General features: G+C 36.6%; 1 protein-coding gene across 3 annotated transcripts in view; it reads right to left on the minus strand.

The window, feature by feature from the left end:
* KCNQ1 (potassium voltage-gated channel subfamily Q member 1) overlaps positions 1-15,830 on the minus strand; it is a 366,539-nt gene that overhangs the window by 245,718 nt on the left and 104,991 nt on the right. For 2 of the 3 annotated variants that reach the window (XM_072864542.1, XM_072864544.1), the window contains exons 8-13: positions 13,336-13,431; positions 10,922-11,044; positions 9,785-9,926; positions 8,439-8,465; positions 5,988-6,053; positions 2,595-2,715 (exon numbers count right to left, since the gene is read on the minus strand). In XM_072864542.1, coding sequence (XP_072720643.1) covers positions 2,595-2,715; positions 5,988-6,053; positions 8,439-8,465; positions 9,785-9,926; positions 10,922-11,044; positions 13,336-13,431 — 575 coding nt within the window. The remainder of the gene's footprint in view (positions 1-2,594; positions 2,716-5,987; positions 6,054-8,438; positions 8,466-9,784; positions 9,927-10,921; positions 11,045-13,335; positions 13,432-15,830) is intronic. The other variant, XM_072864543.1, reaches the window with a different exon arrangement.

The following is a 15,830-nucleotide window of genomic DNA, read 5'->3' on the forward strand; positions in this document are numbered from 1 at the left end:
CAGTAACGCAGTAGGTACCCCACACTTTTGCCAGATTTACACTACCTGTCAAAAGGAAATATTTTTCATACCGTCACCTAAAAGTCACCTTCCAGTTGCATGTCTCCAATTAACTATGTAATATTTACTCATGTATTTCTAACTTTCAAAAATTAATGTTTATTCTGGAGTCACCTTTCTGTGGTTTATGGATAAGCTAATTCATATGTTGCAATAAATATATAATTGACCAGGAAATAGTTCTATGAATACCAAATCCAAGCACCTTAGATCAAGCGTTTTATATTATGCTTCCACTTCTGAAACTGTCTTCATGCTTCTGTTCCTCTGATAGAATATGAATTGCTTTTAAGACCTGAAACTAGAGATATTTGCACTGAATTTGACTTTTCCATAGTAATTTGTTTTCATAGCTGGTGCTGTATTTTTGTTAAGTACTTGGGTTTAGACTTGCATATGGTTGCTTATTTCCTTATCAACAAATCTGGAGCCATCATATGATGGCTTTAAGGAAATAAAATGCTTCACAACTGGGGACATCAAAATAATTCGTCCTAGATTCTCTCAGGCACAGCATAACTTCCAAGCCTGAATTAAACACACATACAGACACAGATCTGAAATTACTAACCACTTCTATTATACAGAAAATCAGTATGTGGCTTTGCACACAGAGATATGAGATATATCTATTGCATGATTCTAAATTTGATCCTTAATTCTATGCCCACGTCTAACATGCAGGTCCTACTAACATGTGTTACCAGCTCATAAATATTTGTTCCCTAGGACTTTGAAATGCAGAATGAAAAAGAAGCATTTGTCTAAATAATTCACGGAAATTGACTGTCTTCAGCATCCAGCAACACAGGTACCCAGTGAAATGCAGCACAGCAGTTTGCTTTTCAACCGTCTCAAATGCAAGCAGAATGCACAACCCAACAGTAAAACAGAGATTAGAATATTTTTCATTTCAAAATATTTGGGAATATCTGTTACCTGAATGCCAATACTCCAACTGACATTACAAAACACAGGGTTTTCACTAACTTTTTGCCAAACCCTTCTATCTATAGGCTGATCTGGCATTGTTTCAGGCCTTTTAATAAACTCTAAATGCACTTCGAAGTGAACAGTTCTCAGGGTCTACAAGATTTGGGCATCCATGCTTCAAAGAGACACATTTCAATTAATATTTTATTCAGTTTTGCATTTAATCCAATTTATTCAGTTTCGAATCTAAAACCAAAGTCTTAAAAGAAACAATGACTTCCATTTTTTTCCACCCTAGCAGAGACTCAATTCAAGCTATATATGGGGACATGTTTTGTACCATCCCATCAGTCATGACCTAGAGCAATCTAGGGAGATTTCAACAAAGGTTACAACCAAAAATTAAGGAAGTAAAAGAGAAATATGTAAGTTACTAAAAGACTGGGGTGTTAATTCGGTAAGGTTCTTCAGCTGATACACATTACCTATTACCCTACAGTGTCCCTAAGTAGTTCATAGGAAAAAAAAACCCAAGTCTCAGCTGTTACACAAGTTGGACTTAGAAATGATGGAGCACCTTATCATTTGAAGTGTATCAATGAAGATGACAATGAGAAATAACTAAATCATTCCCCCAAGTCCAACAAGGATAATGAAAACTCCTAGCACCAAAGCTTATGTCTCTTAAAGAAAGCTTGCAATGTTGTGATAAATTAAAGTTTAAAAAAAGCTATGCAAAGGAAACTTCCAGATCTGGTTTTGCTGCTCCGTTGTTCTTGTCTAAGGCTTGAGGAAATTTATGACTTCCTCCTCCTGCTTGTACCACTACAAAAATCTTCCAGAATACAAGTCTCCTAAATCCTCTGCCTACAAATATATGTGTATATATGTATATATTCCTGCTATGGTAAATAATAAGCATTTGTCAGGAGTTTGAATTAAACAATGACAGAAGATTTTTTTTTTTAAAGGCATTTGAATAAAAATCTTATGCAATTATGAATTTTTTAGAATAATCTGAGAACCTGGAAATAAGATTTTAGCATAAAAGACGTGGAAAATCTTCTTTTAAAAGGAAACAAACATCAAAATAAAAAACACAGGCCTATTTCAGATCATTTTTATATACCACAAAGCAGTAATAAAGATCAAAACAGATCTTTTCTTCCAATGCAGATCATCATTTGACCGTTAGAGAAGGTGCTACTGAAAGGGAAAGGCTGGTATTTCATATAAGTAGTATTTAAAAATTTGCACTTTACAGCTATTCCACTGAAAAGGGTAGAGGGAGTAATATAATTCTCAACAGGCAAGTACTCCCACACATTGTCTCCATGTGAAAATCTTGAGGCTATCAACGACCAGCTGCCCAGAGACATTAGCTAAAAACTAAAGCCTTGTGTTACAGCCAGTTGAACTTTTCTTTAGGTCAACATGGAGATTTACTGGCATTCAGAACAGTATACACCAGCTTCAAGGTAAAAAGAGTTTGACACAAATATCTGAGATAGCCCTATCAGCTCCATATTTCAGCTCCTCCCACCTGAATTGGCTTCTCTTGTCTAAATCAACTAATGCACAATTCAATAGTCTTGACTTACTGCGAGATGTGAGTTATTGGGGTCAATAGTGTCTCACCCTCCAGGTCAAGTTCATCGGCAAAGCTGTTGGTCCTGATGAAGGGTCCTGCATTCACATCTAAAAACGTTGGGCTTTTTTTCACTGTGAGGAAACATGCAGATAACAGTTAAAGCAATGGCATTCGGCTTTTTCAAGAAAGGTCTACCACTCATTTGGATCTCTGAAATACTGTTCATTTTAACAGAATATTGAAAACAAAAGTTACTACCAAAAAATTGCATATACTGCAGAGTTCATGAAAAGTAAAACTTTAGCTCTTCTTCTACCCAAAGAATTTCAACTTTTTCTGAAGACTTAAAGTTAATACGTTTTTCTTTTTTTTTTTGTTCATACTCTTCATACACCATAATGTAGAGTATCTATATCACAGACAGCTTCATGCATTATAAAACTTCTTGTACAATACTCAGCCACACCATGAACCATCGCTCTACAGCAACAGTGCTGGAGTGCAATTCAATGACAAGATTAGTTCCTTTTTAATATAATCTCTACTTCGTGTTTTAGTTTACAATACCAGTTTCTGGGGTGTAACTACTGTGACCAAGATCAAGAAACCAGGCCTATATCAACAAAGGAGCCTAGGCATTTTCACAGTGAGCAGTCAGCTCCTGTCATGCACTGTCTGAGCTGGTCTACTCGTTCCCAATCCCTCTCACACTTAGGCACAAGGATGCCTCATCTTTGAGCCCAGACATGAGACAGGTGGCAAGACGTTCAGTTCATCCAAGATGAGGTGCTTAGTGGGAAGGCCATTTCACAAAACTTCAGATATTGAAAGATTTTAGTGGCAAAATTACTTGTATACCAACGCTTTCATGCATCCAATAAATTACACAGAGTATTACAGACTTCATTTTTAAACTCAGGCTCCTAAATTCTGCCAGACTCTAATATTAAGAGGCCCAAGTGCTTTTTCCAGCATGGTCCTAACATTTGTTAGACAAGCCACAAAATTTACATATAAATAAAACTATTATTGTATTTATACATGACTGTAAATGAATTTTATAGAGAACAAAAACAACAAGTAAAATTCTATAGAAATCGTAGGTAGATTGTGGCACCTCCATAGAAATCTTTATCTGTGCAACTGGCTGGATCATTCAATGAAATAATTGTAATGTTGTAATTTATGAAGTCTCTACTGTATTAAATAAAATACTTTATAATATAACAGTAATTAATGCCCTGCCAAAATGCAACATGAAAGCTAAAGGAATACAGCAGAAATAGCTAACTTAAATGTAGCTGAACTTAATGAGAATAGAAGGGATATCAGGAAACATTTTTTTTTTTTTTTAAATGCAACCATTTTACTCAAGTAAGTAGATATCTTCATATGGTAGAAATGGATTTGAACTTTTACAAATAATCAGAAGAGAAAATGTTATTATATCATCAGGCACATGGCCATTCAAAATGACAATGGGAAAGTCTGCTCTCCTGCAGCACTTAAAGCTACCTGCAGCACTTAAAGCTACCTGCAGCACTTAAGAATGAAAATTCTATAGTAAGTTTTAGCAAATGTTAGTTTCCTATTTGTGGTTTTAGTATCATGTTATTTAATCATTTTGCTGCAGCCATCATCCAAGATAGTGGCTGTGAAACAAGCAATATAATTCCAATTCAGATATGCAGCAAAATGTCTTTAAAACAGGCTCCTTTTGGCTTTCACTAAATTAATTTTCACTGTTTTCATTTCTACAAGACACAAATGAAACTTTCCCAGTTTCTAGGAAAGGAGGACTCACAGCCTTTTTAGTTTTTCTGATGACAAGTGATAAAACTGCTGAACCTAAACCCATGTAAACTGTTTGCTGAACATTCGCTAAACTGTGCTTATGAAAGATACAAGACACACAGTACACACGTGGATTTGCAGAAACGGCTATTCTTGGATCATTCACAGTTATTCCTTTTCAGTTTCATGGGAGGGGAGAGGAGTAGCACAATGAAAAAGGAACAATAAGTCAAGACTGTACCTCAGCCTATTTGAAAGTGCTGTTATCTGGAGGATACAGAGATGAAGAACTGCTTAATATGAGGCAATCATGGTATCTCCCTCCCTCTTTTTATCTTAAAATTTTCTAAGAAAATCATGACCAAGATCAGTCTGTTCTGGTGACCAGTGCAGCCCTCTGCTCTTTATGCTCGCATTCTTAAATGTATGTTGCTGCTTCCAACATGAAGGAGGAACCACTCCAAAACACTACCATGCTTCTACATAATAGATCTACTTGCACAGAGAGGAAGGAGGGACCAAGAAGAGAGCATGGCATTAATGAGAGCTTCCCTGCCACAAAGTGCCTTGAAACAAGGCTCAAGCAGAGCACCAGGGAGCATATGCTTCCGCAGCATATTTTTTTATTTTTATAAAAATAAATTCATAGCCATTTGACTTTGGAGGAGTCTTTCTCACAAAGCAGTGTTTAAAAAAAAGTATGTTAACAGAAGACACCAAATTTCTAAATACAGAGGCTAAAGGAAAAAAAAAAAAGAAAGCTTTAGAAATTCATTTTCAATGGATAATAACAAGTGAAAAGAACCAGGAAACAGGTGTAGCAAGGGATATTTACTATAATTCAGGGGTCCACAACCTTTATGTTCTCCGGTTTTGATAGGTAGCAGCAGCAACTACGGTAACAGGCATGACTATCCAACGGATAATGCTGAGCCAAGTACTACTTTGAAATGGCAGAAAATACACTCCCCACACTACGAGAACCCCTGCTTTAAAACAGAAATTCTGAACTTTCTGGAAACATTCAAGGTCAGGCTGGATGGGGCTCTGAGCAACCTGATCTAGTTGAAGATGTCCCTGCTCGTTGCAGGGGGTTGGACTAGATGACCTGTAAAGGTCCCTTCCAAACCAAACTATTCTATGTTTTTATGAACTTCCACAATTGAGGATTATAAACACAATAACAAGAAATTTCTGATGGTTTTCTATATTACCAACACAACAATTTTATATACAATATGACGTGTATGCAGATGCTTTTCTGGTAGTGGAGTATTTGGCTAGTAAGACAGAAAATATTTTACACTTCCTCTTTTGCAAGCACAGACAAAAAAATTAAAACGCTTTAAAGCATTTTTCATGGGAAATCTGAGTTAATTAATGCGTTTAGAAAACATCTGTTCTGCAGAAATTTTTTTTTTTTATTTAAACATTTGCAGTTTACAACCTGAACAACTTTCCAAACTCCAAATTCTACTGACATGCCTATGCTTTCTTTAAAAACCAGCACTATAATTTTCTGTGCCACAGCAGGCAACTCCAGACAGAGCATTGCAAAGATTTAGTAATTAACAAAGGTGATGGAGCAATGAAATATTATAAGCTTTACCTGGAGAGGAAGGAGCGCTGGAAGACTGCTGGTCTGTGGAAAAGGATGGCCAGGAGCGCTGACAATCTGAGTCAGAGTAAAGACGCACATAAAATAAAGAAAGAGAGTAGGGAAGGTGGGGGGGGGGGGAAGAAAAAAGCTCCAGACAGGGAGCTGAGGAGATGCAGACATACCTAAAATACAGCATGTTGTACCTGACATCTTTAAAAACAAAATAAAAAATATTGTGGAAAAGAGTTTGCATGAAACTCTTCTAGTGTGCATTACATGTTAGCAGAATATTAAATCACCACTAGGGGAGGCATCATTGTCTCTTCAAATCCATTCTTCATGACAGTGTCACCTACTGCAAGATATTCCTCCCTACATGCCAGTCCCATTTTGAGGAAAGTAATCTATATGTTTGCCCCATCCTTCCTGACTTTAGGGTTACCTCAAGTGTTTCCAAAGCATACAATCTCATACAAGTCAGACCCCTCTTGCTCTGGTTCATACTGTTCATGGTGTAGCTAGCTCCTGGTCAGATTTCAGTGCTGTCAGGTGGACAGACCAGTACTGCCACCCACATTTGAAGCTGCCTGACACATCCCATAAAAAGCATTTGAAGCTGCCCACTTCAACCATTTAAGCCAAGTGCCTGCATCAGGCTGAATTTCTTGGGGGGAAGTTTCAGGCAAGCAAGAGGAGTCAATGATGAGAAAGAGACTCAGCAAAACATAACATTTATGCTATGTTTAGTTCTTTTGAATAGCGTTATCCTTTTAATAACTATTTCATTAAGAAATGTCTGTTGACTCACACACTGGGACAGACTGATATTTTTCAGAATCATTGCATTACTTTTATGCAAAGAGAAAAACTCTCAAAATATAAATGTATTGAAGTTAAAAAGATCTGAAAAACACTCATTTTGCAAGAGCTCTGTCAGTGCCAGGCATGCTCCAGCCACGGCTCTTGGGTCTTTGTTGAACTGATGATGCCAGGAGAAAGGAGGAGGGGAAAAAAGGAGGTGGAAATCTCTGGTTGCACAAGGATGCTGGCAGGCAAGCCAGATGGGGGATCCAGGAGTGTGAAGGCTTGAATATAAGTGGTCAGCCCAAAGACAGAACCAAAATTTACTGAATATGAGAAAGCAGCATATGGATATGTGACTAGAGGCTTTCTGAGGACCAAATTAAAGCTGAATGAGCATCCTTTATTCTTGTACTTCCTAATTTCTTGTTTCTGAGCTTTTGACTTGGCAGCTTCAGTTTTCTGTGTAGGTAAATCTTATTCACTGTACGTACAAATACACACTCTCCTCTTTATTTCTTTGAGTCACAGTGAGAATAGTGTTAGGTAACCTCTCAGGTCCACTGAGCTCATGCTGCCTGGCTAGGAAATAGAAACTGAACCTATGGTGGCTGGCAAAGCTCCTCTAATATTTCCCCAAGATGAAGTAATTTATTGTTCATGTAAAACCGGTGACTTCATGGCTCTTGCTGCTCTCCTGAGCTTGTTCAACCATGCTCACCCACAACAGAGATGCACCGCATGGAATACAGGAGAAAAGTGGAAACCAGAAAATGGGCAAATCAAGGATTGGTCAGGGGGAGTCAAGGAGATTCAGTTTGTTTTCTGCTATTTTACCACCTTAATTCACCTGTGTTCCATGTGGGTTCAGAGGAGAAACTGAACCTTGTATTTTCAGACAATTTAATCCAAGCCTGAGCATCCTTGCTAGCGATCACTGAAAAGAAGCCTCTATTGTTTTTAGTGGATGCAGAGCAGATAACTTACAGGTGGCTCACAGCACTCTCACTAAATCACAGAGTTTTTTTGCCCAGACCTAGCTCTAATCCTAGAGTCTTTGGGGAACACTCAATTGTTAAGAAAGTGCCTAAGCAAGCACATTAGAAACATCACAGGACTACATGGCTGCTTAAGTGATCACAGAATCCAGACAAACAGTAAAATAAATTATTTAATTTATGGGTCCCCATCTGTTCACAAATACCTACAGAGCATTTTTACAGGAACAGATGCATGTACTTCAGTATGCACAATATTGGAAAAATTGGGAAATTTTTCTTCTGTCCCAATCTATTTGTTTAGAAATTAATTCTCAGCTATATGCTCAGATAACTTAATTACTGGATGAATTATACATTATTTATATGTAGATTATCTTTTTCTATTGGTTATATATACACAATAATTTTTTTTCAATTGTTAAAAAAACCCAGAGATCATCTACGTACATAAATGAGTGCTCACTTTTCTCTTTGTAATGAAACTGTGGGTGCAATTGTGATTACATGTGTGAGAATGTACATTTTTGTCTGTCTAGATCTCCTCAGCTGCAAAAGATTTCTTAGAAACTATATGGCACTAGACACACATGAAAAGCACTGCAAACATTACATTGTCATAACTGGCATGCCACAGATAGAACTGTTTTCCTCAACTTACCAAGCAATTTTAACATTCCTGTTTGTCCTGTATACTTGTAACAGTTTAGAGAGAGCAGAACACAGATAAAAAAGAAAAAAAGATAAGTGTCAGAAGAAATTAGAGAAAATCCTTTTATTGAAAGCTATGCAGCTGATTTTTGAAGTGGCAGTAGTAGGCTGCCTGCAAATCATATTGTCCTTTAATTAGCTTAGAAACTTAGTGATAAAAGGTTGGACTTTACAAATCTAAGCCTTTGTATAGTTCATTCATTGGATTGTTTTGAAGAAAGGTATCTGTACTCAAAGCCTAAGACACAGACTAAACTTAGTACTTGCCCACCTTTTAACAGCTATGTCATTTCTACCCACCAGATGCAATTTGCAATCATTCCTTAAGAGAAGCCAAGAAAGAGTGGAAAAGCATGGATGTTACAGAACAAGACAAGACAGAAGCGTACCAAAAAAGTACATGCAAGGTGAGACCTTCTGCTTGAATTAAAATATGCCTGGTGCCAGCCCACATTGCTATCTTATTTTAAAGGTCATTAAATTTAATCAAGTCAGCCAAATATTTAAGGAGAAAAAACCCAAGTACTTAAGGTATCTATAATCAATTAAACACACCTTAAAAATTAAACCTCATTCTTGCTGCCAAAATTTGAGCAATACAAATTAAAAACTTCTAATAAAACTACATTTGTAAAAAAAAACCACATTGTAAATTCAGAGTTATTTTGGAAGTTCATTACAGCTAAAGCAACTATAGCTAAGCTATTCATTATAAGGACTATCAAAGTCCTTCTTTTTCCTCATACCGTACCATTTTGTACAGTGACAGTTAATACAGATGGATCCACATTTATCCTAAGTAATTCTGCTTTCAAAATTTGATTCACAGCCTACTCCACTGAGCAGATGGCAGGAGCACATGATGGTTTCATGTAGCAGACTATGTTCAGTGCAGCCAAGACATGTCAATCCTTTTTGGTTGAGGTACAAGCACAATAGTAACACATCTTGGGTAAATTTCACTTTTTTGGGAAAAGCTAACAGCTAATCCCTGTAGTTTCAATCAATTGCAGAATTGGGGAATGTATGCACCAGCCTCAGAGACAGTAGCTCTTCTGGCAGGCAGAAATGATAAATAATCTCAGTTTGTCTGCAGTGGAGCATGCTCATTAAAGGAATGGTTGAATCTCATCCAGACAAGCCAGCAACCAAAGTCCAAAAGCAAAGTATTCTTGCTTTAGAATGACAAGAGCTTGTTCTGTCCTCATTCCCTCTCCTACGATATTAGAGGACTTGTGTGTAAATCACTAGTAGAAGCCATTACAGTTACTAGCATTTTATAATGGAATTTCTTACCAGAATGTTCATATGCTTCGAAACTGAAATCAGGTTTCCTGTCCTCCGTCACGTGGTCATAAGTGATGTGTGGAACAGTTAACATCCTATCTGGAGAAGAAGGCCCATTGTCCTTGTCTAATTTAAATTTCTTCTTTTTAACCTAAAAATAGACGTACATTAAATTACTCAAACCAAGGCACATTTAGTTGTGTCTTCAGTAATGTCTTCAATAGTAATGCAGTCCCCAATGAGTTATAACCAGTCAAAAGAGTGCCTGACCAATTACATTTTCATGATGCCACACTGTGCGTTTCCCATCCCGGCAAAACTGGCTAATCACTAGAATTCTGCACATTGTCATTAGCAAATCTCTTGCCTGCAGGAAAAAATCTGCTAGCTCTGCAACAGTTTATATAAAATCAAACTATTCTAGAATATCTTTATCATTTTATGGATGCAATAAATCATACCTTCAGCAGAAAGCAAATTGATATATTGCTACTGAACTCAGATGAACCTGGGACACTAGGGAAGATTTCTGCACATCCTCCTCTCCTTCCAGCTTGAGACTACTGTGCAATAGTCTTACAACAAAGAGGATGAATATTACACAATCTAAAGATTCTGACAAAGGTTTTTTGTTGCTGTTTAAAAAAAAAAATTCTTAACTTATGGAATCAGTTGATATGAAAATAATACCATATGTAGGCACAAGATGTCTTCACTGTAGAAGCTTAGAAAGCCACAAAATCAATAGCTGAGAGAAGCAGAAGTTTTATTGTTTGGTTTTTAAAAAAAAAAATAAAAATTTCAAAGTTATTGTTTTGGAAATACTAATTTTCTTTTTTTTCCTTTGCTTATAGTTTTCCAAACAACAACAGTAAGTTACTGATTGATGTGCCTGAATCAGGTCATTATTGTTCTTTTCCAAACCCATAGATCCATTTAAAAAGTCAAGCTTGGGAACTGAAGCAAATTAAGTTAATAGTTTAAAATGTTTGTATACTGAAAATTTCAAACTGAAATGAAAATAAAACTTCGAAACCAAGTAATAATCTGTAAAACAAACACAACAAATAGCCTCTAGATAGTAAACAATTTCAATCTAATTTTAAAATGTTAAATTACTATATAGGAAATGTTAGTTACTGGTACCATCACTGATTTCTTCGGTTTTGGACTGGGCGAGAGCAAATGATAATTTCTGGCAGGTTTTCGAATGTATATTTTCCATGTAGAAGAGTCTGGGTTTTCTGCTGCATAGCATCTCCATGCAGTCTAGAACAAATGTTTTAAGCAACAGAACAATTAATGCAACTGGACTTGTAGCTATCTGTACTATAAAGTAACTTCCAAGTAGCACGTTAGTCATTCTTTATTTAATAGAATTCTTGAATTTTCCCTCTGGAAACAAACCCAGCATGGTTTAGAATCCTTATTTATTAAACAGAAACCATATAGTTTGAACTGGGCAAACCAGAAAGGAAGATCAGTCTTTTCAAGTGCAACTTTTGTTCACATTAGCAACAAAAATAATAAGAGAGAGACTTATTGAGTCTAGACTGGACTCAAAAGATCGGGGTTGGATTTCTTGCTCTGCCCCAGTTTCCCTCTCTGACTTTGAGCATTTTGCCTATTGCATCCTGTGTTTCAGGCTCCGACTCAGCAAACAAAAATCGTTCTTCCCTGCCTCACAAGAGTACTATCAGGAGAAAAAAAGCAATTGTGATGTGGTCAGTAGGACTATATTCATATGAAGAAATAAGACTGAGGGCACGAGGGAACAGCATCAATGGTTAACCAGGAGCCAAAACCCAAAACCAATCCTCCCTCCTTCCAACCACCGAAGATTAAAGTACTATGTTCTAAGACAAAAAGGAGGAAAAGCAGAGCTAGGAAACAAGATCAACCAGAGACAAAACACTACTGCATTCTCTCTTAAATGTGTAAATATATCAGAGTTGATTAATAATTAGTCTCCAAATTAAAAAGGCAGATCCTCACTTACACACTACATGAAAAAAAGGACACACGTATACATAAACAAAATCTAAAGTGGGAAAGGCCAGAAAACACTAGATGAAAGAAACAAAGCAAGGCAGAATGCAGAGGAAAACAGACAGCAGTTGGAAAGTAAAGGATCAGACAATCACCACATAATTCCCACCACGGTTAATAGGATACTGGAAGAAACGACTGGCCTCTAAAAGAAAACAAGAAGGAATTCATGAAAAAAGTATCATTCATTTCAGATGCTGTCTTGTCTTGTACTTATTTCAGAAAGTTCTTTGTTTAAGAATAATCTTTTTGTAAGTTATTTGTAGACCACTTATTAAATTGGGCCTTTAGAAGTCCAAGACTATTAGTAAATCATAATTACCACTATTAAGAACAGGTAGTCAGCAACTCGTTGCCTATCCTCCACTCCTCCTTAACATTTCAGATGGAGCCAAGTACAACATTCTGGACATGCAATCTCAGGCTTCCCAATAATTTGGGGTTGATTTCCCAAAAGAATCAGTGGGAACACTAAAAATCCATTCTTTGCAAAACCATACCTTTTTCTGGCCATGCAATCCAAACGAAACACACTGAGTCTGAAGATTTTTGGCTAATCTCTGGCTATAACCAGAGCCCTAAATTTAAACCTTTTTCACATTAACTCTGGGACTGTTTAGTTTCGAGCATAAACTTTACAGTTAGCTACTGTTTCCATAAAGAGCCTGTCCTGGAAATCCACATTCACTCATGAAGCTAGAGAAATAAGTCATATGAGAATGCAAAAATGATACAGCTTAGGTGTATGTCTAGATTTCTTTTAAATTTGATCCCTGTGCTTCTAAAGCTACATGCAGATACTGAGTGAGGGAGGAAAAGCTGGAAAAACCTAGAATGAAACAATATTAATACTTCTCCAGGGTGAAATGCTGGCTCCACTTAAGTAAAGGATAAAATCTCATTGACCTTACTGATGCTGAACTGCAATTGTATTTTTAACAGAGGGGATCAAAATTTTTCTGCCTACATGTTATCCTACACGAAAAGACTGATTTTGCAGAGTCCCAGTGGTTCCCAGCCACCTATCCTGGAGCTGAAAAGTTCAGACAAGATTTTCCTATTTAACATTCTGACTTAATTCTCCTAAATTTGAGATTTTTAAGAATTTATTTTTCCAAAGAAAATGAAGCTTATCTGACATTTGTCTTTACAAGCAACAATGTATTTTTTAGAAGTACAATTTTACATGAAGCTTCCTCTCTGTTTTTCACTGCTGCAAGCATAGTATTTCATAACATTTTCCCCAGGTAAATTGTTCAATAACTACAGAATAGCCTTCAGTTTTTATTTTAACCAGCTGAATTAAACAGTTTGCACTGATTCGGGAGTGAACTTTTCTGCTCATTAGTTTACATTAAAGGTGGGATTTCCAAAACCGTTTGAAAGACTTGCATCTGTAACTCCTATACAATTTTTAATGGGAATCAGGCATGGAAATACTGCCAACAGTTTTTTAAAAAAAACTATAAATGGAAAGAAATGACAGTATGCAAAATGCAGGAACTCAGTACCTGTATGAGAGAGGCAGCAGCTGGAATTTGACGGTTGAAATGCTTCTGTCTTTGTTTCTGCTGTACCTTTAGGGCAAAGCCTGAACCAAGAATTCCCTGTGGGAAGAAAGAAAACACAGATCTAATTTTTTTTTAAGGGGGGGGAAAAACCACGCGTAAGCTTGCCAAATTATGTTGTATTAATAAACTTCTATTCAGGATCATAAAACCCAACTAATTATTTAGAGGAAATGACTTAATACTGTTAGGTTTTTAGACTTGGTTAGCATTACTTGTTGAAACAAACTATGAATGCTATCATGCCCTGATCCAAAGCCTATTTAAGTCAGCTGGACTCAAATGCTAATGAGCAAGCAGAAATGATATTTCATACTCTCTAAAAGCCTCATAAATGCTTGTGCAGGGGAACGACAGAATAGGGAGAAACATTAACCTGATGTGCATAACGTTATTTTCATGAGAAATAAAGCTTTGGCATGGCATGATTCAGGTCACAAGAAAGACCTTTTAACTGTAGTATGGTAATTTCTATTTCCATATGTTAACGCATGCTGGGAGAGGAAGACAAAAGAGGAAAAGTAATATTACAAAATAGTCAGGACTTCAGTGAGTTCAACATAAGGCCATCTAATCCACTCTCAGGACAAGGGACATGGACTAATGGCACTGGATGGTGTACAACCCAAAATAGCCTCCGAACATAGTGTAACTACTAAGTCCAAAATTAAGTATAGAGCAAGTCATTTATGTAGTCATTTGCATAACTATAGACATATTTAACAGAGGGTTTAGTAACACAGATAAAAATGAGATCATCTATAAATCAGCTTACATGACTACATGTTAGTTACCTAGTCCACAAAATCAGAATTAATTTTCTACATATGGTAGTCAAGGTGTCAGAACAGCCAGTGATCTTGGCTCAACCTCTAAGAACTGTATTAATCATCAAGTGTTTTGAAAGGAACAGGAAAAGCCCTTCCTATTATGTTCATTTAGTAAAGATCAAAGAGTTAATGATGATCAATCACGACTTATTTGGGACATGAAGGATTGTTGGTACATCCAGAACCCATACCAGTTGTGTTTAGTCACAACAACTACTTTTGACTGTGATCTCAGCCAGCTCCCCTTATTTAAAACAGCAACAAGGCAGCAAGGCAGCACCTATCACCTATTTCCTGCTAGAGCTTCAAACCCTAAATTTCCCCCTTGGGCCAACTCACAAGAACAACTTAATTCAGTAACAAAATCACACTGATAAAGGGGTGTTTGTTGTTGTTTTACTTCTACAAACAACTAGGGAAATCTGACAGGTAAACATAAAAGCATTGCTGTGAAGGTGGGGCTGCTACACAATTCTTTATTAAAAAAAAAAAAATCTTTGCTGGCATTCAAGTCTGAGAGAAAAAGAAAAAAAAAACCCAACCCTTCAGACAAAATATTAGCTTTTGACATTTTTCTTACAGATCATTTCATTTACGAGATCTCTCTTCTAAACAAGTAATAAATGTGAAAGAGATTAGAATAAGGAGGGGGGAAGAATATGCTTTAAAGGCAAACTGATGCTGGAGAGTCTAAAAATCTACACTTAATTACCCTCCTTTGCAAAAGGTTGCATACCTTTAAAGTAAGCGACTAATTTTAAAAAGCCATTAGAGTTTTAATAGTTACTATTTCATGTTGTGCAGAATTTTTGCGACAGTACTGGCATAAAAGTATTCTTCTCATCCCTCCTGTACTTATCCCCACCACTTCCCTGCCACAACTACACTAACTTCTGCTAACACAACTGTTCTTGTCACTGAACTGAAAAACTTGCTGAAAAATAAACATTTTAACAGCACATTTCAGGTTTCACAAACATTTTAACAGCACAATTCAGGAGTATTGCTAAATTTGTGAAAAAAATACCCTTAACTACCCTTGGCACTGAACATTGTGGGTTTTCAAACCACAGTCCGGGTTTCGCTGATTTTGAATGTACTCTTGGTACTCAAGTGCCTTGTTTCTTGTTAGAAAGTACTTGAGAGTAAAGTTGGGTTTTGTAAAGTCTTCAGTGCAAACAAAGTGCCATAATACCTTTAAAAGCTCATCCCTAGGTCACTTTTGAAAAATGGGACTTTGGCCATGGACATATGCTAATTTGGCAAAGAGCTGCATCAGTGTCCCTGGCTGCTTATTGTTGTCTCTCTGCCAGTGACACCTTTTCAGCAGCTTTGCTAGAAGAAGGATGTGTATGAGAACTCTAGAGTTCACCCTGGACCTAATCAGTGAGTAAACTCTGAGTGAATGCCTTAACAAGCCAAAACATCACTAAGTCACTGAGTCCAGAAGTAATTAGCATGAGAAATAATTTCCTTTACACTTCTGAGAGAGGCAGAAAAAATATTTTGAATTAAACATCTTGTTCTCAAATACATACCAAATCTAGTGTTGCATACAAGAAACACTACATATTTACTTTTTTTTAGCTACTTGCAGAAGCTCTTTTG

Source organism: Ciconia boyciana, chromosome 6, assembly GCF_034638445.1.
Source record: "Ciconia boyciana chromosome 6, ASM3463844v1, whole genome shotgun sequence".
NCBI classification, from domain to species: domain Eukaryota; kingdom Metazoa; phylum Chordata; class Aves; order Ciconiiformes; family Ciconiidae; genus Ciconia; species Ciconia boyciana.